This window comes from Epinephelus fuscoguttatus, linkage group LG4, assembly GCF_011397635.1.
Source record: "Epinephelus fuscoguttatus linkage group LG4, E.fuscoguttatus.final_Chr_v1".
Lineage (NCBI taxonomy): Eukaryota > Metazoa > Chordata > Actinopteri > Perciformes > Serranidae > Epinephelus > Epinephelus fuscoguttatus.
Genome location: NC_064755.1, coordinates 9,794,764 through 9,820,289, shown reverse-complemented (window position 1 = coordinate 9,820,289; position 25,526 = coordinate 9,794,764). Strand labels below are relative to the sequence as shown.

General features: G+C 40.4%; 2 protein-coding genes across 8 annotated transcripts; one reads left to right on the top strand and one right to left on the bottom strand.

The window, feature by feature from the left end:
• Positions 1-6,500: 6,500 nt before the first annotated feature.
• si:dkey-238o13.4 (uncharacterized protein LOC560780 homolog) lies at positions 6,501-19,688 on the bottom strand. Of its 2 annotated transcripts, XM_049573742.1 has the most exons (7): positions 19,656-19,688; positions 18,185-18,293; positions 17,006-17,113; positions 12,209-12,348; positions 11,879-11,975; positions 11,250-11,374; positions 6,501-7,236 (listed from the first exon to the last, which is right to left on the bottom strand). In XM_049573742.1, the coding sequence occupies exons 2-7, from the start codon at positions 18,267-18,269 to the stop codon at positions 7,060-7,062; spliced, it is 732 nt and encodes a 243-aa protein (XP_049429699.1). In that variant the 5' UTR covers positions 18,270-18,293; positions 19,656-19,688; the 3' UTR covers positions 6,501-7,059. The 2 variants fall into 2 exon arrangements, with proteins under 2 accessions (XP_049429699.1, XP_049429698.1); XM_049573741.1 differs by lacking the exon at positions 19,656-19,688 and having other exon boundaries at positions 6,559-7,236; positions 18,185-18,395.
• Positions 18,582-25,457, top strand: spata2l (spermatogenesis associated 2-like). 6 transcript variants are annotated; one of them, XM_049573726.1, is made up of 6 exons: positions 19,429-19,523; positions 19,645-19,712; positions 20,205-20,254; positions 22,069-22,441; positions 22,686-22,979; positions 24,037-25,457. In XM_049573726.1, the coding sequence occupies exons 4-6, from the start codon at positions 22,073-22,075 to the stop codon at positions 25,060-25,062; spliced, it is 1,689 nt and encodes a 562-aa protein (XP_049429683.1). In that variant the 5' UTR covers positions 19,429-19,523; positions 19,645-19,712; positions 20,205-20,254; positions 22,069-22,072; the 3' UTR covers positions 25,063-25,457. The 6 variants fall into 6 exon arrangements, with proteins under 6 accessions (XP_049429680.1, XP_049429685.1, XP_049429681.1 ...); XM_049573727.1 differs by lacking the exon at positions 20,205-20,254; XM_049573723.1 differs by lacking the exons at positions 19,429-19,523; positions 19,645-19,712; positions 20,205-20,254 and adding an exon at positions 18,582-18,973.
• Positions 25,458-25,526: the final 69 nt, after the last annotated feature.

The following is a 25,526-nucleotide window of genomic DNA, read 5'->3' as shown; positions in this document are numbered from 1 at the left end:
TAACATTCATACTAGTGCAATAATAACATTCATACGAGTGCAATAATAACATTCATACTAGTGCAATAATTACGTTCATACTATTGCAATAATAACATTCATACTAGTGCAATAATTACATCTAGTACAATAATTCCATCCATACTAGTGAAATAATTCCGTCCATACTAGTGCAATAATAACATTCATACTAGTGCAATAATTACATTCATACGAGTGCAATAATAACATTCATACTAGTGCAATAATAACATTCATACTAGTGCAATAATTGCATCTATACTAGAGTAATAATTACATCCATACTAGTGCAATAATAACATTGAAACTAGTGCAATAATAACATTCATACGAGTGCAATAATAACATTCATACTAGTGCAATAATTGCATCTATACTAGAGTAATAATTGCATCCATACTGGTGTAATAATTACATCCATACTAGTGCAATAATTACGTTCATACTAGTGCAATAATAACATTCATAGTAGTGCAATAATTACATCTATACTAGAGTAATAATTGCATCCATACTGGTGTAATAATTACATCCATACTAGTGCAATAATTACGTTCATACTAGTGCAATAATAACATTCATATTAGTGCAATAATTGCATTCATACGAGTGCAATAATAACATTCATACTAGTGCAATAATAACATTCATATTAGTGCAATAATTGCATTCATACGAGTGCAATAATAACATTCATACTAGTGCAATAATTACATCTATACTAGAGTAATAATTGCATCCATACTGGTGTAATAATTACTTCCATACTAGTGCAATAATTACGTTCATACTAGTGCAATAATAACATTCATACTAGTGCAATAATAACATTCATACGAGTGCAATAATAACATTCATACTAGTGCAATAATAACATTCAAACTAGTGCAATAATAACATTCATACTAGTGCAATAATTGCATCTATACTAGAGTAATAATTGCATCCATACTGGTGTAATAATTACATCCATACTAGTGCAATAATTACGTTCATACTAGTGCAATAATAACATTCATAGTAGTGCAATAATTACATCTATACTAGAGTAATAATTGCATCCATACTGGTGTAATAATTACTTCCATACTAGTGCAATAATTACGTTCATACTAGTGCAATAATAACATTCATACTAGTGCAATAATAACATTCATACGAGTGCAATAATAACATTCATACGAATGCAATAATTACATCTATACTAGAGTAATAATTGCATCCATACTGGTGTAATAATTACATCCATACTAGTGCAATAATTACGTTCATACTAGTGCAATAATAACATTCATACTAGTGCAATAATTACATTCATACTAGTGCAATAATAACATTCAAACTAGTGCAATAATAACATTCATACGAGTGCAATAATAACATTCATACGAGTGCAATAATTACATCTATACTAGAGTAATAATTGCATCCATACTGGTGTAATAATTACATCCATACTAGTGCAATAATAACATTCAAACTAGTGCAATAATAACATTCATACTAGTGCAATAATTCCATCCATATTAGTGAAATAATTACATTCGTACTAGTACAATAATTCCCTTGGCCATAAGTGCACTATATCTTCAACAAATATTGAATGATCCCTCACATACAATTCAATGACTTTGGAGGGCAATGATAAAATTCATACGAGCGCAATAATAACATTCATACTAGTGCAATAATTACAGTCATACAAGTCCACTATTTATACTAGTACAATAATTACTTTTATACTCGTGCAATAATTACATTTTGCTTGTACAGTAATTACATTACTAGTGCAATAATTATGTTCATACTAGTGCAATAATGACATTCATACTAATACAATAATTACTTTTATACTCATGCAATGACTACAAGCATACTCATGCAATCATTACATTTTGCTTGTACAATCATTACATTACTGGCACAATAATTATGTTCATACTTGCACAATAATTAATAAATAATTAATAACAATAACATAAAATAAATGATGATTACATCTAGTACAATAATTACGCTCATACTAGTATAATAATTACACCTAGTGCAATAATAACATTCATACTTGTGCATTGATTATGTTCATACTCCTGCAATAATGACATCTATACGAATACAATTATTACTTATATACTAGACAATAATTACAAACATACTCATGCAATAATTGCATTTTGCTTGTACAGTAATTACATTACTGGTGCAATAATCATGTTCATACTTATAAATGATAATTACAGTACAGGCCAAAAGTTTGGACACACCTTCTCATTCAATGCGTTTTCTTTATTTTTATGACTATTTACATTGTAGATTCTCACTGAAGGCATCAAAACTATGAATGAACACATGTGGAGTTATGTACTTAACAAAAAAAGGTGAAATAACTGAAAACATGTTTTATATTCTAGTTTCTTCAAAATAGCCACCCTTTGCTCTGATTACTGCTTTGCACACTCTTGGCATTCTCTCCATGAGCTTCAAGAGGTAGTCACCTGAAATGGTTTCCACTTCACAGGTGTGCCTTATCAGGGTTAATTAGTGGAATTTCTTGCTTTATCAATGGGGTTGGGACCATCAGTTGTGTTGTGCAGAAGTCAGGTTAATACACAGCCGACAGCCCTATTGGACAACTGTTAAAATTCATATTATGGCAAGAACCAATCAGCTAACTAAAGAAAAACGAGTGGCCATCATTACTTTAAGAAATGAAGGTCAGTCAGTCCGGAAAATTGCAAAAACTTTAAATGTGTCCCCAAGTGGAGTCGCAAAAACCATCAAGCGCTACAACGAAACTGGCACACATGAGGACCGACCCAGGAAAGGAAGACCAAGAGTCACCTCTGCTTCTGAGGATAAGTTCATCCAAGTCACCAGAGGAGACTGCGCGAATCAGGCCTTCATGGTCAAATAGCTGCTAGGAAACCACTGCTAAGGAGAGGCAACAAGCAGAAGAGATTTGTTTGGGCCAAGAAACACAAGGAATGGACATTAGACCAGTGGAAATCTGTGCTTTGGTCTGATGAGTCCAGATTTGAGATCTTTGGTTCCAACCGCCGTGTCTTTGTGAGACGCAGAAAAGGTGAACGGATGGATTCCACATGCCTGGTTCCCACTGTGAAGCATGGAGGAGGAGGTGTGATGGTGTGGGGGTGTTTTGCTGGTGACACTGTTGGGGATTTATTCAAAATTGAAGGCACACTGAACCAGCATGGCTACCACAGCATCCTGCAGCGACATGCCATCCCATCCGGTTTGCGTTTAGTTGGACGATCATTTATTTTTCAACAGGACAATGACCCCAAACACACCTCCAGGCTGTGTAAGGGCTATTTGACCAAGAAGGAGAGTGATGGAGTGCTGCGGCAGATGACCTGGCCTCCACAGTCACCGGACCTGAACCCAATCGAGATGGTTTGGGGTGAGCTGGACCGCAGAGTGAAGGCAAAGGGGCCAACAAGTGCTAAACACCTCTGGGAACTCCTTCAAGACTGTTGGAAAACCATTTCAGGTGACTACCTCTTGAAGCTCATGGAGAGAATGCCAAGAGTGTGCAAAGCAGTAATCAGAGCAAAGGGTGGCTATTTTGAAGAAACTAGAATATAAAACATGTTTTCAGTTATTTCACCTTTTTTTGTTAAGTACATAACTCCACATGTGTTCATTCATAGTTTTGATGCCTTCAGTGAGAATCTACAATGTAAATAGTCATGAAAATAAAGAAAACGCATTGAATGAGAAGGTGTGTCCAAACTTTTGGCCTGTATTGTACATCTAGTGCAACAATTACATTCATACTAGTGCAATAACCAAATCCATCCATTTTGTGTTGTCGGCTGTAGATATTTGTTTTGTTATTGTTGTGTTTTCCTGTGTCTTCTTACTGCACCAATCAGCACTTGCTTCATTGTATAGTTTAACATGACAATAAAAGCTTTCTATCGATCTTTCTATTCTTTTGACTAACACTGCTTTTGTCCTTACAGCTTCCCTGCTCCAGTGTTTGCTCTCATTTCACTTAATCTCTTTCATTTAATCTGACTGATCCCCACTTCACTGAGTCTTGTTTAGAGGACCGTGGCCCCTCGTTCCCCCTTAAACAAAAGCCAGTTTTCTTTTCCTATTAGAATGAGATGAGTCATCATCAGAGGGCGAACATGGCTGTTTGTGTGGGTGTGTTTGACCATTTTCGTCCTTTCAGGGCAAGAGAAAGGGAGGGCGAAGGAGGAGGATATTAGGAAGAGAAAGTGGGGCCCAACGGGTTCTCCCTCGTGCTTTAATTAAAATTTGGCCTAATTGAGCTGTCAGCCGACAAGTTCCAAACAAAAACTGTGACTGACAACCCCCCCTGCACTACTACTACGCTCGCTTTCCCTGATTTCTTGTCCAGTCCCGGTCATCCCAGATGCAATCCAAATCTTCATTACAGTACATCTTTACTGGCATGACAAATTTGCATTTTTGTTGTCGAAGTGTACATTAATCAGACAGTACACAAGACAACAATGCCCCCTCTGATACTGCAATCTGCTGTGGCCTGCAAACTTCTGTTTAGTTTATCTAAGGGACATGCTGGCCCAAATAATGGGTGGCAGATAAATAGAGGGGCTTATAGGGGGTCGGTGCTTGTGCTTGTGAACAGGACAGAGAGTCACGCGAGGGCTTTGTACTGTAAATGTGTCAAACTCACCCGCCCCAAAGATCAGTCTACTTGCCTTTTTTTTTTTTTTTTTTTTACATTCATTTAATTTGATTTCAGTGCAAGTCTCAGTAATGCCTCCATTGAAATTTTTAACCATGTCCTTTGCACACACTGTCACTGCTAATAAGACACATTTTCAGCCAAATACCACAATGAACACATAGGGCCAAGAATGTGGCACATCTCTTGTTTATTGGATTTTGAATGCAAAATGCTTTATATTTAAACTATAATTTGTACCTTATTAAAACTCTAACAAGGAGTTAAAATGCACCAAGGACATGATGTGTAACCTTTGTATCCACAATGAGCCAATGATTTTAACTATTCAGAGCCATGGTGTCTGTGAGGGGTCAGTATGCTTCAAATGAAGTGTCTGTTAAGTCATCAACTCAAACAGTATCTGAAACCCTAACACTTATTCTGCATTGGAATTTATGGGGGCATCTGACAGTCTTTATGACTTTCTGAAACAGAGACAATCTTACAATGAGGTCTTCTTTATGCAGCGATTGGCCAGATGTGCAGAGGTGAGAAGGCAGATGGGGTTTGAGCTCTCTTGTAATTCTTCACACAACTTCGGCATGTTGTATGAACTTGTTAATTTTAAACACATGCAGGCCTATAAAGACTCAGTATGCTTCAACAAAGTGCTTGTCGAATTGTCTATAAATGTCTGAAATGGTGTGCATAAGTGACAAGTCTCTTTTTTCAGTCTACACACAACTATCTATGTCACATTTTGCATTTACAACCAAGTGCAGCATATGAATGTCTTCAATGAGAGACTGTAGGAATGTATGCACAATCATCCCAATTTATAGAGTTCAGTTGTATTGAGAGTACAAAGATTCGCCACAGCCACAGAGTTCTTGGAGAGAGATTGGAGAGACAGTGGGATGCAGCCAACAGAGGATATGATTTTTGCGCTGTCTTTGAGTATGGCTTTTGGATCAGGTATGAACACATTGGACGACGCCATCATGCAAATTTGTTTATTTCAAGCATACTGAAACCCTTAAGGATAACAGGAAATTAATTCATCTCTTCTGCTTTTTCCTTACATCATTTCCCTAACATTTCAATGTCTCCAGAAGGTTGTGATTATCTGAGTTTTCCTAATATGTAAGGTCCTTAGAGAATTCTGCAGCTTTTTAAGCAGTTACAAGTCTGCAACATTTCACGACTAAAAAAGACAAGTCCTCAACATATAAGTTCCACCCCAGCTACATCCCCAGTATCTCAAAGTCCGTAATCATCTCAGGTCACCACCTGTAAGTGTTGTATTGCCTCCACTGTTTGACCATGTTGCACTTTTAGCGTTCACGTCAATGTGTTAAAGGTATCCTGTGGAGTTTTCTTGTTAAAAAAGTTTCACTTTTATTCAGTGCTTCCTGTAGGCCTAAAAAGGTGAATAGAACTTCTTTCTTTATTTAACATCTGCAAAGTTGTTTTTTTCAGTCTTAACAACCTGCATAAAGCTTTCCTCATGTGCGTCAATGTGCGTCCTCTTGTGCAAACTAATACACAACAAAACAGGCATCTGCTCATTAAAACATTACTCCATATAGCTCTACAGGGTACCTTTACCAGGTTTGCAATCTGGAAATCCATCGGTTAAAAAAATAAATAAATAAAAAAAAAAAAAAAAAAAAAATTAATATATATATATATATATATATATATATATATATATATATATATATATATTTTTTTTTTTTTCTTCCTTTACAATGTAGATTGCAGAATCTGTCTTGAGAGATTACTAGGTTTGTGGATACATACGATCAGAACCAAACAACCTCTTCCTTTTGGACCACTTGGGAAAATGCCAGCAGGGAATTCGAACCCCCTCCACCCTGTCTTAACCTGCTTCTTCCAATAGTTTGGCCTTAAGAAGTCGAGTTGTATACCTTGTATATTTAGCAAATTCATGGAGAACTGGTATCATTATATTGGATATCATGTCTTCCAACAATGTAGAAGAAAGAACAGAACTGCGTGATAGTATTTGTACAGAAACATGCAACAATGTGAAGGTGAATATTACAAATCCTGTGTATTTTTATAAACATATCACACAACAGCACGTGCAGAGAAAACAATTGCAAACACTTGCAATTGCAAAACAGGCAGCTGAATATACAGTACAGTATTAGTTGAAACAACTGACAATTCACATGAATGCATGGATGGAGTTCAGAGGTGTGGGAGAAGAAAACAAACAAAAAGACACTGTAAATGTGTTTCTGGAGAGTTCAGCAAGAGCAGAAGCAGAAGACGTGTAGATGTGTCCCTGTGACAACAAGGCAGGGCTGGAGAAAGGGTTTGCAAGTCTACAGGTTCTTGTCCAGAAGGACAGTTTTTAAGTCTGCGGGACAGTTGACAGTGAAGACAGTGTGGGAGGTGTTTCGTCTTTCCACAAGGGCGGCAACAGCCTCACCCAGGTCCAGGTGGTTCAGGTAACCAGGTGCCATGCGCTCTGGAGTGGCCACACCTGTGTCGATCTTCACCTGTCAGGACCAAGAGCAGGGAGGGTACACACATGAGGGCGTTAACAAAACAAGAAAGCCAAGGGAAAGAAAGACAGATTTGAATGCGAGGTGATTAGGGACACCAAAGAGTTGGGGAAGAGGAAATTAGGTCTTTATCAGTTCATCTGCTTTGGACATTGCTTACAGTAACACCAAAGTAAGTGGTCGGGACATGGTGGCATCACTTCGATAGGTAGTCAAACAGGACAGGTTGTAAAAAAGCCAATACTTTATCCAGATGAAACCAATTTTTTGGAGGTCAAACTCTCTTTTTCTCTTCCAAATAAGTTTAGCTACCCTTAGCTGTACTTAAAACCTGTCTGATCATGTTTCAGTTTGCATTTCTTGCCAAGTTAAACTTAAACTTAAAGCCCCTACAAGGAACTTTCATTTTGAGTTGATTTTTAGGTGTGGACAAAAGCGGTAGTGTTTTGCCGGAATGAAGCCTACAATTCCCATGAGCTCTAGCGCGTATTGTCTTAAAGACGCTTACCTGGCTCGCACATGTGTTTGTTTTGGGGATGAATGAAACAACAAGACGGGAAAACTTTGCCCCCACTCCTATTGGGAACTGCCCATTGGTCCGACATCCCATTGTTCCGACCATATTAAACCCATTGTTCCGAAATCCCGTTGTTCCGAAATCATCATGATGCCCTGTGGTTAAGGTCTGGTTAGGTTTAGGCACAAAAACCACTTGGTTAGGGTCAGGAAAAGATCATGCTGTGGGTTAAAATGAAAAAGAAAGTGACAAACACATAAGCTGTGAGCCTGCTCCGCCTCAAGTCTTTCCCAGCTGACCCAGAGCTGGTAGTGGCGCACCATCAAGGCAGAAATACGCCCACTGGGAGCTGTTCAGCACCGTGGACCATCGGACTAATGGGATGTCGGGCCAATGGGCTGTTGGACCAATGACATGGACCCCTCCTGTCGGGGGTCCCAGCTCACCTCTGCCACGCCCCAGCTCCACCTCTCCGGCATAAGCGCCACTGCCGCCGGGGTAAACGCAGCAGTCGGCTGGTGAGGTTGAAGGCCTGTTTGGCGAGCACTTGGACTGAGTATGGAGCGGTGCCTCGCCTCTTTATTTCTTGGCACTCGCTGGACCCTGTCGACGCCTGGCTGGTACCTGCCATTGGCCCGAATGAGGTGTTCCAGCCCCGCGGCCCCTGCTCTCCTCGTCCCCGCTGACGCGGGGTGAATCTGCGCAACCTGTGTCCTCTGTGTGTGGCTCTCCAGACAGCTAACGCCATGGACCCGCTGACTCCTGCCAGGATTGGGCTGGTAAATGCTAGATTGCTAGTGAACAAAACGTTTATCCTGAAGGATTTCCTGACTTCCTGAGGATTGGGTTTTCTCTGTGTGACTGAGACATGGCTGACTGTTGGTGAGTCCAGTGCTTTCACAGAACTTTTACTCGATGATTGCTGCTATTTTAACTCTCCACGGATGTCGGGTCGAGGAGGAGGAATAGCGACTATTTATAAGAGTCACTATAAATGTAAGCATCTAGGTAAGATGAAGTGTGCCGTCTGAGTGCCGTAAATCTTTCGCCCTGGAAGCGACCTGGGGCGGGCCCAGAGACAGTTTCCTAAAGGTATGGATATACTCTATATAGAAATAGCTTATATTCACACCGATGGTCTCATTTGCTGTTGTAGGTCACGCACAGACATCAGCAGAAATGAGAGACTTTTGCATATCCAGTTAAAAGTTCCTTGTAGAGGCTTTAATGTAAGGGATGTTGCCATGGTCCCAGATGTAGCGTGTTGCCTGTACTCCATGATGAAAACTTTGTTTTTCTCACATGCCTCCACAGTGAGTGGAGAATCCAAAAAATGTGAACATTCTTCATAAATAAAAGTAATCAAGGTCTGCAAAACTATATCAAAACATGTATTTTTGCTTAATTTTAATCATTTAAAACACGTCAGTACAAACCATCTCACACAAACGAGTAGCGTGCCAGGGCACACATGCACCTTAGCTCAAAATTACAAGCTTACCCAGGGTGCTCTACTCTTAGGCAGAAGTGTTCTATATAGTAATGTTTTAGCCAAACTGTATGTGTTTGGGAAGTACTGAGCATATGACTGGATAAATGAAACTTGGATTATACTGCACTAGTTGTGCGAGAGTTTGTAAACAGATGTTTTGATATAGTTTAGTTGTTGTTAAATGTAGTCCCTAATTACTTGAATTTATAAAGAATGTTCAACTTTTTTGGATTCTCCGTTCACCCAGGAGGAATGTGAGAAAAATTCAAGGTAACACGGTGTGAGTTATTGATATTAGATGGTCATTCTGTGGGTGAAGTATTCCTTTTAGTGACTTAAAAATTAGCTTTGCAAGATGTAAGCAAAGTAGTCTATTAAACCTTTACAAGCCGTTACCCTTAAAATGAGTGCCAACTCAGCATTAACAAACCAACACACTGCAGCACTTCGGGTAACTCTGGTCAGATGAAGAAAACAACTCGACCCACATTTTGTTTCATTTCAAAAGCCCTAGTGCCCGTACTGAGTTATAGATAACAATGGGTTTCAGTGGTGTTAGCATGGCATCAGAGAGAGTAGTCTTCACTGCTGGAGGCTACGTTTAAACCCTTTTTGTATCTTTTTCTGTTTGTCAGAGACTTTAAATAGGACCGCTTTGTTTAACAGCCAAAAATGTCGTATATTACAATTTAGTTGACCAGCATAACACCAGTGATTGGTCTGGCAGTGAACCAAAGTAAGATCCCTAAAAACAGTGCCTCTTTCTCTATTTACTGAATCAAGAAACAGTTTGAAATTGAGAATCAAGTCTGAATTAAATTGTGACATTAACAATTAAAATCAAATATAATATTAAGATTCCATTTCATATTGTTCCTATACATACATTTTACTGTCCAGCTTTACTAGGGAAACACTCACAGTTGGTGATGTTCCTTATTTCCTGTGTGCATGAAACAAAAAACACCATGACTGAACGGATGAGAAGAGACCAGCTTCAGAAACTCTTAATACATGAGTTGCAAACATTGTGGATAATAAAGTAATGTGGTATCTTGCGTCTTGTTTCAGGAATGTTTTCTAAGAACACATGACGAATGCAGAGAGAATAGCCAAACCCAATGAATATGTTTACCAGAACTGGGGAGATATCAGAACGATCCTTTTTGTTTGAGCTGGCAGACAGCAAAATCATATTCCTTTAAGTACTTAACTAGGGGGCGTTATCATGAACATAAAATACATATTTATACCTTTTGGTTTCTGTTTTTTATTTTCCCAAAGGAGAACACAGGGCAAATGATTTAGAGAACTGTTGAGAGAAATCATTTTCAACTTTATGTGAAAAGCATTATGTGAAAAGACAAATCCTGAAGTTGTATTTCAGTTCTAATGTGACCTGTAGCACATCAAGCTGATTAATTGTTCAATTTTCTAGCAAGCCATCTTTAAAAAGGCATGAATTCTTCATTTAAAGGTCCAGTCTGTAGAATTTAGGAGGATACACTGGCAGAAATTTAACGCAGTATTCATAAACATTTTTTCATTAGTGAATAATCCCCTGAAACTAAGAATCGTTGTGTTTTTCGTTACTAGAACAAGTTGTTTATATCTACAGAGCAGGTCCTCTTCCACAGAGTCCATTATATTGCTTCTACAGTAGCCCAGAATGGACAAACCAAACACTGGCTCCATTTGTGTTTTTACCAGGGGTTCTCTCACACACCTGGCACATTGGTGAAGTAGCAGTTCTGCAACTTCACCACTAGATGCCACTAAATCCCACACACTAGACCTTTAAAGTCTCTGCAGGAGAATGAACAGGATTTTGCCACACTGAATGAAATCTGAAGGATTTCTTTTATAATCTCGGGCTGAGCTGCGGAGACCTAAATGAACAGATCTGAAGCTATAAAATCGAGGTCAGGTAGATATCTTATATCAGCTTTGGTGCTTCCTTAATTGAGGTCTTGCTGCGTAATTCCATTAAAGCCTCACCTGGTTGAGTTTGCAGGGCACCTCAGGATACTCCTCTCGTAGTACCTGGCAGAAGGCCAGGGTGCTGGCAGCTCCTACTGTCAAGAAGCCGGTACCAGGCATCAGCAACTTCTCACCTGCTCCTCCTGTGGCACAGAGAAACAGAGGCATAACACTATATAACTATGTCACACTTGCTAGCAATCATTTTTTGGCTGCTTTTCCACAGCTGGGCAGATAGTCTATGTGCTGAGGGATATGGCTGAGGAGACTATAGACCACAAAACCACAACACACTCCTTTTTATTGACTATGAAAATCTCCTGGATTGTTCTTGTTTCTTTTGGACAAAATGGTAAAAATGACTGAAATTGTTGTAATGATGACTTTAATATGCTTAGTTTATAAGTTAAAGCTGCACTAATCAATATTTTTTATTAAAAATGGATGAAGTGACTTTGTGTAATGCTCCTCCAAGCTGCTAAGCATCTTTCAGCTTACTATTCTTGCTCATGGCCCTCAACTTTACTATTTTGATTGACTCTCATTGCTCCATCAACCTTGCCTCTAGCAGCAGCAGGCAGCAGCTTTCAGATTACATCAGTTTTTACAGAGTGCTATTGGTAGAAATAAACAGCTAAAGAAGTCACCTGTTATGAAGGTGTAGGTACAGTTGGGGTTGTCCCTCACCAAGGGAAAGAAGGCCTTCCATGACACAAATGTACTGAAAAGTAACGTCTCAATTACCTAGAGAGTTGATGGGAGATGAAATATGAAATGATCAGGCAAGAATCAGAATTTATTCCGTATAACAGAGGAAAACCCTCTGCAACAATTTCAGACATGATGTACTACTACTTCTAAGACTCATCTGACAACCATTACTGCCAACAGTATAAAATTAAATATCTAATCAAAACCACTGTTAGTCTCATGTATTGGTCCTGCCAGTGTCTGGTTTATGTCTGTATGCTGCTCACCCAGTGTAGGTCTTTGAGAGACTGGGTGTGTGGCGGTCCTCCCTGCCACCAACTGAAGCCCAGAGAGGAGACAATGTCTGTCACCTTTCCCACCGCCTTCAGCAGGGCCTGTTTTGCCTGCTCTGCTCCCTCCTCTGACCCTGGAACAGAGACAAGGTTTCAGGAGAGGATATACTTCCAGGTGATGGTCCAGCTGAGACTGAGGCCTTCAAAACAGCATTTCAGACAAATATGTGTATATTTAGACTAATATAAGGTTTTAACGGCAGATATTAATTGTTCTTGGTTGAAGCTGCTATATTTTGCAAACAGAAGTTGGAGCAGGGGCGGAGCCAAACATATGCACTGAGGGCTTGGCCTAAACCTAAGGGGGTCTTAGAGTCCTGGTGGCACCTATTTTGGCAGGAACTGCTACAGGATTGTTGTTGAGTATTTTGCCACGTGGTTATGTGTCTGTCTGTTCGTGGACACATTTTGTTAATGCCATAACATTGCAACTGTACAATACGCTGTCACGGAACTTTACAGGTGTGTACTTGAGATCAAAATAAAGAGAGAAGATGGGTGTGGTCCAAGCAAGTAGGGGGGTAGGAAATTGGGAAGGTGTTGTTGGCCCTTTGCCTCATTTTATGCACCTGGTCAACATTTGATTTAAGTTGCAGATGGCTGTATTGCAGCTGGAGCAATCCCATTGCAAGTTAAGCCATTTAAGTGTCTTTAGTGAAATGTATCCTTGTTATAATATGCTGTAATTCACAGAATGAATATTTTGCTGATGTGAAGCCCACTAATGTGTGTTCACATTTGTGCATATTGGTTTAATATTAGTTGTTTAAAACAAGCCTTACTTATTAATTGTTCATTATAAATTCATTTTGTTGTGTTTTTTTTTTTTTAAATGCTTATTTATACCACAAGTAACAAATTAGGAAAACCAGATGCAGTATAGATAATTGCCACGTTCCTGCCAGTAGGAGGCACTGGCTACGGTTACATGATGGCTTCTCATTCAGAATGAAATGAATCTGAATGAAATCATTCGGAATTAAAGTGTTTCCAGGTAGTTTACATGGGAAATATTCATTCCGAATGAGGGTTTACATGGGAGATCAGTTCAATCGCCTTTATTCAGGTCTGCGCAAGGTTTGGGTCAGGGAAGGTTTCTGATTGGATAGGGGGCGGGGCGGATGTTACGTGTTTACGTTTACCGGAAGAAAACACTGTAGTCCTCGCTCCGGATAACAAGATGCTTGACGATGCCGTTCTTAGTGCCTTTTTCGGGCGTATTTTGCTTATATTCTTAAAGCAGCAGTACGACAACAACCTTGTTCTGCTAATGCTTCATCTGTTGAGCAGGAGAAGGGAGGCAGAAGACCGTGCTGTGGCGAATGGAAACCGGTGAGTGCAACGAGTCCAACTGCGCTAGCTCAGCCCGTTGCTATGCAGCCCGTTGCTATGCGCGCTATATACGTCATCGCACGAGAAGCGCAAGGAAACGAGCATGCGCAGAAAGACCGGAATGAACTTAAAGAGGAATGAGTGTATACATGCACACAAATTTCTTTCATTCGGAATGACAAACGGAATAAACCACCCCCTTTAATCGGATTTAATTTTCAATCGGAATGACCGTTCATTCCGATTAAAAGTGGAATTAAACTGTCCATGTAAACGTACTGACTGTGAGCTTGTGGTTTGCCTGCATCCTGCTGTCTTCCCTCATAACTGAGGAAGATTCAGCAAAGACAAGCCACGTCTCCCGTGTCATCCTTTGTTTTCTTTTGTTTCAGGTACGTGGTATATGAAAATGTAATGAAAGTAACCGTAACTGGTGGATAAATATTTGAGGATAATTTTGCATTAGGCACGGGTTTGTTTGTGAGCCATGAGATAGTATTTGAGTGTTTTCGGACTCGTCGCCCGCCGAGGAAATGGTGGTGGCGGCGCCATGTTCTGTCGTTGCTAGCAAGTAGCTAGATGTGGAGGGCTAGTGTGGACTGCACAACTATTTCTTTTGGTTTAATACATACCATGGTAAACTCCTTGATTTATTTTATTATGTTTAAAGGTTCATGTTGTGTGGAAGTGGTTTGAGAACTGGTTGATGGGAAATATTGAAAATCCATATGTCAAAAGTAATTAAGTAAAAAGTATACAAATTCATTAGAAATATGTTTGTGAAAAAAAGTTAATATGTATGGATTGATATAGTAGTTGGTTAAAAAAAAGGTTAAAAGCTCATGTCTTTTTACATGCTATTGTGTAACATGTGAGTCCAGGAAATATTACAGTATTCTCTTTAAAGTACATTTAAAGTGCAATTATGACCAGTGTTGAGCTGAGACATGGAAAGGTGACATGAAGATGATATTGTGACGAAAGGTGGTTATTTTTAGTTTGATAGTGTGTTTTGCGGAAAATGTGTGTTTTATGAACACTGAAATATGTCTGGAAAGACAATACATATACAGTATGATGCTGAGTGAATATTAAAATGGACAGTGTTAACAGTACAGTGAATGACGTAACGTAAATAAACATAACTGAGGAAGATTCAGCAAAGACAAGCCACGTCTCCCGTGTCATCCTTTGTTTTCTTTTGTTTCAGTTATTCATACAACTGTATACTGGTGCTGCAACCCGGTACCTGTAACACTGACAAATCTGCAACATTTGAATCAATGGCATAATCACTCCTTCCAGGATTTTGTGGCTATTTTCTAAGTTTGTTGCAGCCTGAAATGTCTGATTTCCCGGCAGCTTTTCTAAAAAAAATTGCAATGCATGTTGCAGTGTTTTTAGCCGTGTTTTTGCAATAAAAATTGCAGGGGCTGCTTGACAGAAAACATTTAGAGCTGGAGCCTGAGAAGTTGCCCCCCTAGAGGATGATTCATAACAATTATGGTGACCTTCCAACCTAACTGTTTCCTCTTGAGATACATGGTAAGGTACAAGGTCATCAAACATGGAAGGCTGGAATTTCCATTAAATCTTCTTTCAATAGTCATGGTCCCAAAAGGATGAATCCTAATGTTTTTTGGATTACTTTCTCACCTTGCCGTCAGCACTACTATCAGACACATTTTCATAACAGGTTATCAGTAACATTTACTAAGAACATTTATGCTCCCCCGATGATGAACCCTTTCCAATTTGACGACCAAGAGCTTTCTTCAACAAAAAAAACCCTAATTGACAACCTTTAACATAAAATATCTTATTTAATTCCTAACACAAGAATAAATCAAAAGTCTGCAAACATTAGAAAACATTAGCAACAATAAGCTTGCTTGGTCATACCATATACCAGAACAAGCAAGGTTGAGGCGACAAAACTCCCAAGAGTATTGAACCAGGCATGGGTTTTTTTACAGCAAGTAAGTTAGGATAGGCTATGGATGACAAAGGGACAACAAAATGCCTCCAAAAATCCCACTGTATAAAGAATAAAAGAAAAGCAAAAAACAAATATAAGTGCTATAACAAAAACAAAATTGCGGGCATATGGAATATATTAAATAGCATTATTAAAATGGATCCAGAAACACAAGTTATCCTCAGTATTTTATTGACATTGGAAAAACTGTAAACAATATGAATGATGTGGTTTCTGGATTTCACAACTTTTTTTATAAGACCCAAACTGGCAGATGAACTGAATCATCCACAGCCAAAAGAAGGGGTGACTATAAAGGATTATGGAGATCCAAGCTCTATTTTTCTGAGAGCAGCAGAAGTAAAATAAATTACTGATATCGTAAGCAAGTTTAAGAACAAAACATCAACAGACTGGAATGAATGTCACTTTAGTTAAGAAAGTCATCGTGGCTATTATTAAACCACTAACTTACATTTGTAACCTGTCATTCAAAATGGATACGTTTCCACGTAAAATGAAAACAGCTAAATGATCTCTACGATGATTCTCTACAATACTGGAAAAACTCTTTGTGGACTGTTAGACAATTTCATAAAGCACATATTGTTGTCAGACAGTCAGCACAGATTCAAAACAAACAGATCAACATCCATGGCATTAATTAGATGAAAACAGAAGAAATAACCAGGTGTATAGATAACAAAACTATGCAGGGGGAGTATTTATAGATTAAAAAAAACATTTGATACCATAGATCATGACATATTACTCAATAAAATGAAAAGGTATTTAAATCAGAGGGGTTGCGCTAAACTGGCTAAAATGCAATTTAGGAAACTATTAACAATTTGTACATATTGGTAATTACAAATCATTATGTCTGGATATTACTTGTGGAGTTCCACATGGGGTCTGTACTAGGTCCTGAACTGTTGTTCTGTGTATAAATGACATATGTAAAGTATCAGGAATATTTAAATTTGTTTTAGTTGGGGACAACCCCAATATTTTCTGTTCAGGGAAAACTTGTGGCAGCTTTTGGTGGTACTCATGGCAAAAAAATTAGTAAATTAAAAATGTGGTTTGACACAAGCAAATTATCAATAAATTTGAACAAAACCAAACTAATGTTGTTTGATATTTGTAAAATAAACACACAAGTACAAGCTGTGATCAAATTTGTAATGAACTCTGCAGCCTTAAAGGGGCTACTAAAGGTTCTTTTCAATGCAGACATAATACAGTTTGATGTCATATCCAGTACAGTCTCCAACATGGGCATTCCCACTGCACATAAAATAGATGATGTCTTTCGCTATTATAAGAGCTTGTGAAGACTCTGGAGCTTCAAATAGATGGATGAATGGATTAATGATATACAGCTATCTAGATGAATGGAACTATATAAACCAACTTACCTACATTCCCCACTATAGTGGTGAGGTTATCCTTTGTGTTGGGAGAGACAAATGACTGGAGCCTCTCCAGCCGGCTGCTGTCCCTGGAGATCACTGCGACTTTGAAACCTTCGCACGCACGCACACACACACACACACACACACACACACACACACACACACACACACACACACATCAGATACTACATTCATCTATTGTGCAGACACACAAAAAGAGCACCTTTAACACATACACATTAGCAATAATCCCTCTCACATGAAAATGAACATTCACTAATAGGCCTACATTGTCCAAATCTGGTTATCAAGGCCATCAGAGGGATAAACGTGACAGAGCAGCAGATGGTAACTTTCTGCTCAGTTCAAACAGCAAAGCTATGGAGGTGCAAGGTGCAATGTAAATCCAAACCAGTGGACTCTCATCACAACATCCTGCACTGTCTCCTTCACTGGTTCATCCAGAGTGCAGAGGCAGCAGTGCGCAATGAATAAGCCAAAGATATTGCAGCTTTGGAGCTGAAAAAGCCTCTAAGCCGGCATATCCTGAAAACTGAAATTGATCTGAAAACCGAAATTACACTCAACTACCTCCAACCATTAAATTATTTTTTCATGCTACTTTGTTGATTAAACCACCAGTGACAACATTGCAAATATGATTTTTTTTTTTTTTTTTTTTAAAAAGTGCAAGTTATCAAAAACTCACAACACACACTTAAAACACATATATTTACATTATTTAACATTATGCCATTATTTATTTCGGCACATTACGTACCTGAATGTAAAGCACAGCATGTACCTCATTATTGGATCTATCAGTGCAGCGCTTGGAGATGTTACAATTAACACATTTACGCACGCAGACGCGCTGTCAGCATCAGATAAACAGCCAGTCATTTAACAATTCAAAGCTATAAAATGCTCATACAGAACTAAAATAATCATAAAATATCTCCTCTGCAGTTTATCACGATGGAATCTCCCCCTGCGTAAAATCCGCAAGACATTCATCTGTGCGTAAAAGAGTTTGGACAGTCCCCCGATTAATCTCGTTTTAAGAGTTAAAAATGTCATATCATCTGCTTCAAAGTGTATATTATTAAAATTTCTGATAACTATTTTAGCAGTAGAGAAGGGGTTTTCATTGTGTCTCCAAGTGGCCTCTCTGCAGCTTACCTTTGTCGAGCAGTGCTTTAACTATCCCAGAGCCCACTGTGCCGGCTCCTCCAAGAGCTAACACAACCCTGTCCGAGTTTGACATGCTGGCTGCAGCTGCACGGACCTGCTGGAGGATGGAGGATGACTCTGTGTGTGTGCTGGAGATGAAGCTGCTGACTTGTGCAGAGCATCTTGGTCAACACGGGATGCTTTAAACTAAACTCAGGGGCCACAGTTCCGCCCTTCTACCACTGTCACTGAAGCCACGCCTGCAGGTCAACAAAAGAGGCTCATCACTGTCTTCATCCCGGGACAGTGTGTATGTGAGTGTGCGAGTGTTTATTCTCTGAAACTGACAACGACAGGGCAATTGCTTCATATACAGACTGTTAGGGGTCTTAAAAGATGAAATGCTGCCACCTAGTGAATTATGCGCTTTCGACCTTATAAGTAGTAGAAAACTTTACACAGGCAAACTGGTCATTTTTATCGATTGATTTCGCAACACCATTTTAATATGCCACGTGTTGTCCTTTAATCTAGTTTTTAGTTTAGTTTTGATGGGGCATTTCGAGTTCAAAGTCATCTTTCCGCAGCAGAGCTCATCTTCCCAGAGTCTTCTCCGGCCCGCCCTGATACTCCAACCAGGCGCACCCATCTGAAGCTGGGAAAATCCGTGCCACGTGACAATGTTTACTTTATCGTAGACAATCAAGCAGGTGTCGGCTGCACAACGATGCCTGTGTGACCGGAAATGTTGTAGCTACCAGATTCATTAATAAGAATCTAAATAAGTGCCAAACACAGGTGAGTTTGTGTGTATCTATCTCTGTCGATCAAAGCTTGCACTTCGATCAAACTTTAGCTGCGAGGTAACGTTAGCTTAGCTCCGACAGCAGCAATGTTGTCCTGGATTGAATTGCCATTCATAATTCAGATAATTTAATATTACCTCGCGTATCTGCAAAATATCGTACCGTCTACATTCAGTGACACAACGTTACCTGAATCAATGAGAGTCGCCCTTTAATTCGGCGTTAGTCCACAGGGACTTGAAACTTTCCTTAATACGAAATTTTAACTACACTGAGGAAATTCGCCGTCACTTCCTGGGTTTTTCCCCACAGATTGGAAGGCGGCGGAGATCAGCCTAACCCAACTCTAAAAGTCGACTTTTCGTTGCTTGGTGGATTGTACGATAGCCGAATTGAAAGAAGAGCTCACACGTTTCTGAAAACATTCCTGGTATTTTATGTTAAATTCATTTAAGTGAAAAAAGCTAGAACACTTTAAATTGTATCATATCGATATGACATTTGGTGTGAGTTTCTAAAAGACCAAAAGGCAGCACTAACAGGTAACGTTAACCTAGCAAAACTAGCTAGTCAGTGTTGAAATACATTAAGCTAATGCTAACGTGAAATAAAATGCTGACGACTGTTATTTTGTTTCTGACCGATGTTGTCACACATTAACAGCCAGTTTTTACCTGTTGGCGAACTTAATGTTAAAACGGCGTTGGTCAACACTTCGACTCATTGCGAAAGTAAGTTAACGTTATCATTACTTAAGTTTTCTTTCACATAGGTCAAGGTGTCATAACTTTCACTTTCGGTTATAAATGTAAGTGTCTACGCCCAAAACAATTTACAGCTGATGTGTGTAATATGTCATGCAGCTGTCGTGTAATAATTAACATTATGTTGCCAGTGGTTATAATTTCCTCAGCACGTGTGGCAACCATACATTTCCATGAAAACAAATCGTCATAATTTACTGAAAGCCATGCAACATTGCAGATGTTTGGCCCTGTTTTTTTGTATGTTCACTAAGTTGGTACACTTGGCAACCAGCAGAACAGAAAACATGGTGGACAGTGGGGCCCTGTGCATGTATATGCAAAGAACCGGCCTCCACCACCTAGACACAAATTTGTGGTGGTTTTGCAGCCCTTAGGCATCTTTTTGTGGGTTTGTGTCTATTTGTGGTCATATCTGAGTCTTTTCCTTATTAGCATGTGTTAATTTGACATTTGCAGATGAAGGCCAGGGCCCTCCCTGTCACTGTGGGCCCCTGCGCCTGTGTCTGGTAGGTCCAATCAGTAATCCATCCATGTGTGAACCACAACAGCATATGTAGTTAAAACACTGAAGGGTACAAGCTGACAAAACAAACAGAAACTCAAAGGCTACTTGCAGAAATAAATACATTAGAAGGAAAGGGGGGAAAAGATCAAGATTGAGATAAATAGTGAGAGTTAGCATTAGTATTGGTATGCATCAAATTCGTCCTTTAGAGCAAACCTGATTCTTTCAAAGTGGAGGGCACCTGACATTCAACCACTGCCGTATTAAAAGTGGTTCAGTTGTTTTCCAGTGTTGTAGTAAAACAAATAGGTTGCTAGTATGAAGCCACAAGCAATGGTCAGTATTTGTTACAGCATCAAAGTAGTCTCTGTCTGTGGTGTGTGAAAGTGATTATCGCTGGGTCTGGTTACACCGCATTCCAACTGAAACTGTCCTCCCAGTAGTCAACCAGCTTAGGAAAGGAAGTAAATGTATGTATTTAAGAATTACATTCATCATATTGTACTGACACAATTTTAATTTTGAAAGACTGTGATCATTGCAGCATGTTAAGCAGGCTCAAACACTGATGAGTTCTTGTGGAGCATGTGTGTAGATAGTACATCTTTAAAATTTAGTTTCGGGGCGTTGGTAGTGTAGTGGATAGTGCCGGCGCCCCATGTACAGAGGCGATGCCTCGCTGCAGCGGTCACAGGTTTGACTCCAGCTTGCAACCCTTTGCTGCATGTCAACCCCCACTCTCTCTCTCTCACCCCATTTCAATCTGTCCTGTCCATTAAAGGCAAAAAGCCCCAAAAAAAATCTTTAAAAAAAAAAAAAAAAATTAGTTTCAACTAAGTTGTATGTCTCCTATATATGCAAGTTTCCTACTTAATGTCGTCCAGCTTCAAATTTAAGAAATCTGCACAATAGATGTACATAGAACAAAAAATAAACACAACGCTTGCTCCTATTTTGTCATGTTAATGTAAAAAGAATCTGACTCTTTGTATGTACACAAAAGATGTTATTGCTCTCAAATAACTATAAGATGTCTCCAAAGCCTTTTCCATGAATTTGGCACTTCATCCAACCGGCCATACAACCACAGACCACGTGTAATCACACCAGCTCAGGACATCCACATCCAGCGTCTTCACCTGCAAGATCATCTGAGACCAGCTACTGATATGAGCTTCCCTGAGACGGTTTCTGACAGTTTGTGCAGAAATTCTTTGGTTGTGCAAACCAGTGGTTGCATCAACTGTTCAAGTGGCTGGTGTCAGACGATCTTGTAGGTGAGGACGCTGGCTGTACAGGTCCTGAGCTGGGGAGGTTACACGTGGTCTGTGATTGTAAAGCTGGTTGAATGTACTGCCAAATTCACACAAACGACATTGGAGAAGGCTCATGGTAGTAAAATGAACATTCAGTTTACAGGCAACAGCTCTGGTGGACATTCCTGCAGTCAGCATGCCAATGGCACCTTTTAATGTGATGATCTCAAGGCACACCTGTGTAGTAATGATGGTGTTTAATCAGCATCTTGAAATGTGACACCTGTCAGGTGGATGGATTATTTCGCAAAAGGAGAAGTGCTCACTGACATTGATTTTAACAAATTAGTGACCAAAATTTGAAGGAAATGTATCGATAAAGTGCACAAGAAAAGTCTTGGATCTTTCTCATGAAAAATGGGGGCAAAAAATGAAAGTGTTGCATTTAAATTTTTGTTCAGTGTTTGGTGCTAAATATTAATTAGATAGAAACAGTACAGGCATGAACAAGTGCCATAGTTTCTCCTTCATTTCACTGTCCCTTTTGTCTCCCTCTCAGCTGAATGAAAGAGATGAGCATCTCCAGGCACAGAGCCAGGGATCTAGTGACCAGCTATGATCGCAGTTTGGAGAGGCAAATTGTGGGACGAGGCTCCAGCCTGGCATGTAGAGATGAGGAGCTGTGGAAACAGGTGGAGGGCCTGCTGAGGGACGGAGATGCTCAGGAGACACACTGCCTCGGTCTGGATCCACTGAGTGTGATGGAGGAGTCACTCACAGCAGCAGCAGCAGCATCGACAACAGCAGCCGGTGCTGGGCGAGTCAAAGCCAGAGGAGGGCTGCAGGGCTTGGCTAAAGCTTTTGAGGTCCTGGAGCAAGCTGCCCTGAACCTGTACCTCGGTCCTTGGAGAGACGAGTACAAAGTTGTCAAGGTTGGCTGAAAAAGAGCTGCAACAATGAAGTCACGTATTAACTACTGATTTTAATTAGTCTTACAAAAATAATTTTTCTGCCGAGTTTCTTCTCAAAGATAGAATTATTATTATTTATGTTTGTTTGTTAAATTCTGGGTTACACTCAGTAGTTTTATTTTTTGGCAAGACAGCCACGGACAAAACCATAAAATTCCTGATTTTTGACTCACTTGTTTTTCTTCTCTTGTCCTCCGTGTCCCAGATGTACTCTGGTATGTTTACCCACCATATCAAACCGGTGCTCTCAATGCCACAGATTGAGAAACTTTTTGGCCTGCTAGGATACCAGCTCAGCTCGTCTCGGCACGAGCAGCTTTGTCTCCAGCTGCCCAGGGTCAGTCCTTCCTCTCTGGATGACCTCCTCTGCTTGTCATGTGCCTTCTTCCTGGCCCGCTGCGAGTGTTGCCTCCTTCTGACAGCTCTGGGGAAACACCTCGGTGAGGCCCAGTGGGAGCTGAGTTTGGTGAGGGAGAGGCAGAGAGGAAGCAGCTTGCAGGTACGTCTGCCTGGCATATGGCAAATTAAACTCACTTGTGCTGCGAGACATTGTTCAGACACGCAGACAATTTTAAATTCTTGTGGAGAACTCAAAGAGTTTAGGCTGATTTTTATTGCAGTGTGCATACAGTAATAGCTATAGACCAAAACTGTTTACTGTACCAGGATGTCAACATAATATGTATGCTGTGAAGCTGGGAATATTAACATGGGGGTCTATAGGCCCGTTTTCCACTGAAGAAATTCCTGGTACTATTTGGGGGGGCAGGAACTTCACAGGAACATCCTCCCGCTCGGCCCTCTCAACCGCCGTGTCTCCACTGAGAGGGTGAAGTAGGAGGAAGGTTCCTGTAAAGTTACTGGGCTCCAGATGTGACGTAATCGTTGCGCGACCATTTTGACCGGGGTGACGCTGGCTATTTTGTTGCTTTCTGTTGACGTCACATCCTGCCTTGAGTGTATCCAGTCAGCACCAAGTAATCCCCAAGCCCCACCCAGGAGTTTTTCGGGGCCGTTCTAAGTACCTACTCCGAGGCAGGGACTTGTTTAGCCCCTGTAAAAGTTCCGGAACTCTGTCCTTCGGGGGTGGTTCCTGCGGTGGAGACACGCACCAACAGCCCCGGCCCCATAAAATTACCCTAAAGTTCCTGCGGTGGAAACAGGCCTTATGGGGACTGATTGGCTTCTGGAGCCACCCTCAAGTGGCCGTTTAAGGAACTGCAGGTTTTGGCTTAAATTTTCAGTCACATAGTTTGCCATTTGCTTCTCACTTGATGATCTCCTATTTTGCTGGTTGCCCCTGGACTGATTCCATCCCACTGGGTATTGTTTGAAATACCCAGCCCTAAGTGACAGTCATTGCCATCTTTCAATACATGACAGCTTTACATTCTCGCTACTGTGGGTACATTTCAGTCAGTACCATAAAAGTAATACTCTTTGATACACCATTGTTTGTGAACAGCTGAATGCACTAAACATCAACAAGATCTAATCCTGCTGAGCAGTAAATACATTTGAATTGTTGAGGATTCATTGTCTGTGCATCTCAACAGGTTGCGCTGGACAACACCAAGAAGGCCCTCGGTGTCAACAAACCACTGATGGAGCCATTTGATGGAGAAGGGGAGGTGGATTTGTACACAGATGAGCATGTTAACGGGGGGCAGAGGGAGGTGGTTGTCGATGAGAGTCCCCGCTCTTTAACCTGGATAAATCAAAGCAGTGCATCACCCCCTGCTGGCAAATCACACAGCAATGGCATGACGTCCTTGTCTTCCTCATCCACCTCCCTGTCGACCAGAGAGGACGTCTGCATCTCTACATATAACTGCCAGCTGACCAAGACGTCAGCACTGGAATCAGACACTGCCAGAAGCTCCTCAGCCAGCATGAGGCAAAGCAGACGCCCCTGTGAAGAGCTGAGGTTTGACAAAGGGGACTCACAGTCACACAGTCTGCAGACAGAAGCAACAGGGCTTTGCGAGCGTGAGGCTGAAGCCAACCACCTTTGCAGCTGTCTCCAAACTCCTCGTCTTTGTCTTAAGTTCTGCACTGAATGCAACATTTCACATGACATTGCCTGTGCCTTGATTCAGCCGTGCTTAAACAAACGCCACCACACAGTGTTCACTAACAATGCAACAGAAGAAATTAAAGAATTGAGAGCGGAGTCACCACAGTGCGGAAGCCTCAGAGTGAGTGATATGAGCACATCGCCCACTCTCATCAGCAGCAGCGCAGCAATGTCCTCCTTAGCTTTGCGTGATGAACCTAAATCAATAGTTACATCTCGTCATCCAATCACCTACCATGAGTGCTGCGACCTCGCCAAGCTGGACCCTCAGGTCCTGTGCCACAGCTGTGGAGTCTTCCACTCTGGTTCCTGCAGAGAGATAGATTTCTGCCAAAGTCACCACAATATCAAGCCCCTGGGAGTGTGCGCCTGTGGGAGGGCGTGCTCCAGAAAGCCTCTGGTTCTGTGCAGATATTGCGGAAATGAGTATTGTAGCGATTGCTGGTACAGAAGTCCTGTTGTATGCGCCTGTGGCCAAACTTTTGACCAGTCATCATCTGTGTGATTTATATTGGAAATGTATTGCACTGAAGAGGCACAACTAGCAAAATCACAGTGCCTTAAATCTGCGTACATTTCCTTTTTTTTAAAATCAAGTACAATTAATCAAATGTTGCCTTGACACAGTACTGAAATGCAGTATTGAGTGTGCTCCATTTTTTTTTTAGTTTGGTCCTCTTTCTGAGACCCTCATCACTCTGTCATACGGTTATTCTCTACGTGGCTATATTTACCATTATCTACATTTTTGAAAATGTCTGTTGCTGAGACTTGAAGTCGTGATTGCGGTTTGTGCTTTTGGGTCACTTAAATGTAGTTTAATGTAAAGCACAAAGCAGTCTGTTTTCATCTGTATTTGCTGCCTGCACACAAACTGGAGTAAAAAAGGTCAATACTTCACTTGTCTGTGTGTGTTCTATGAGCAAATTACTTAAGGTATGGACTAGTGAAACTTTTGAAAAAGTACTA

Coding starts and splice junctions, on each gene's coding strand:
- si:dkey-238o13.4 (XM_049573742.1), bottom strand. CDS start 18,269: ATGTCAAACTCGGACAGGGTTGTGTTAGCTCTTGGAGGAGCCGGCACA. Junction 17,114..18,184: donor TAAAGCACTGCTCGACAAAG/GTAAGCTGCAGA, acceptor GTGCGTGCGAAG/GTTTCAAAGTCGCAGTGATC. Junction 7,237..11,249: donor TGCCCTGCAAACTCAACCAG/GTGAGGCTTTAA, acceptor TGGTCCTGACAG/GTGAAGATCGACACAGGTGT.
- spata2l (XM_049573723.1), top strand. CDS start 22,073: ATGAAAGAGATGAGCATCTCCAGGCACAGAGCCAGGGATCTAGTGACC. Junction 22,442..22,685: donor ACGAGTACAAAGTTGTCAAG/GTTGGCTGAAAA, acceptor TCCGTGTCCCAG/ATGTACTCTGGTATGTTTAC. Junction 22,980..24,036: donor AGAGAGGAAGCAGCTTGCAG/GTACGTCTGCCT, acceptor GCATCTCAACAG/GTTGCGCTGGACAACACCAA.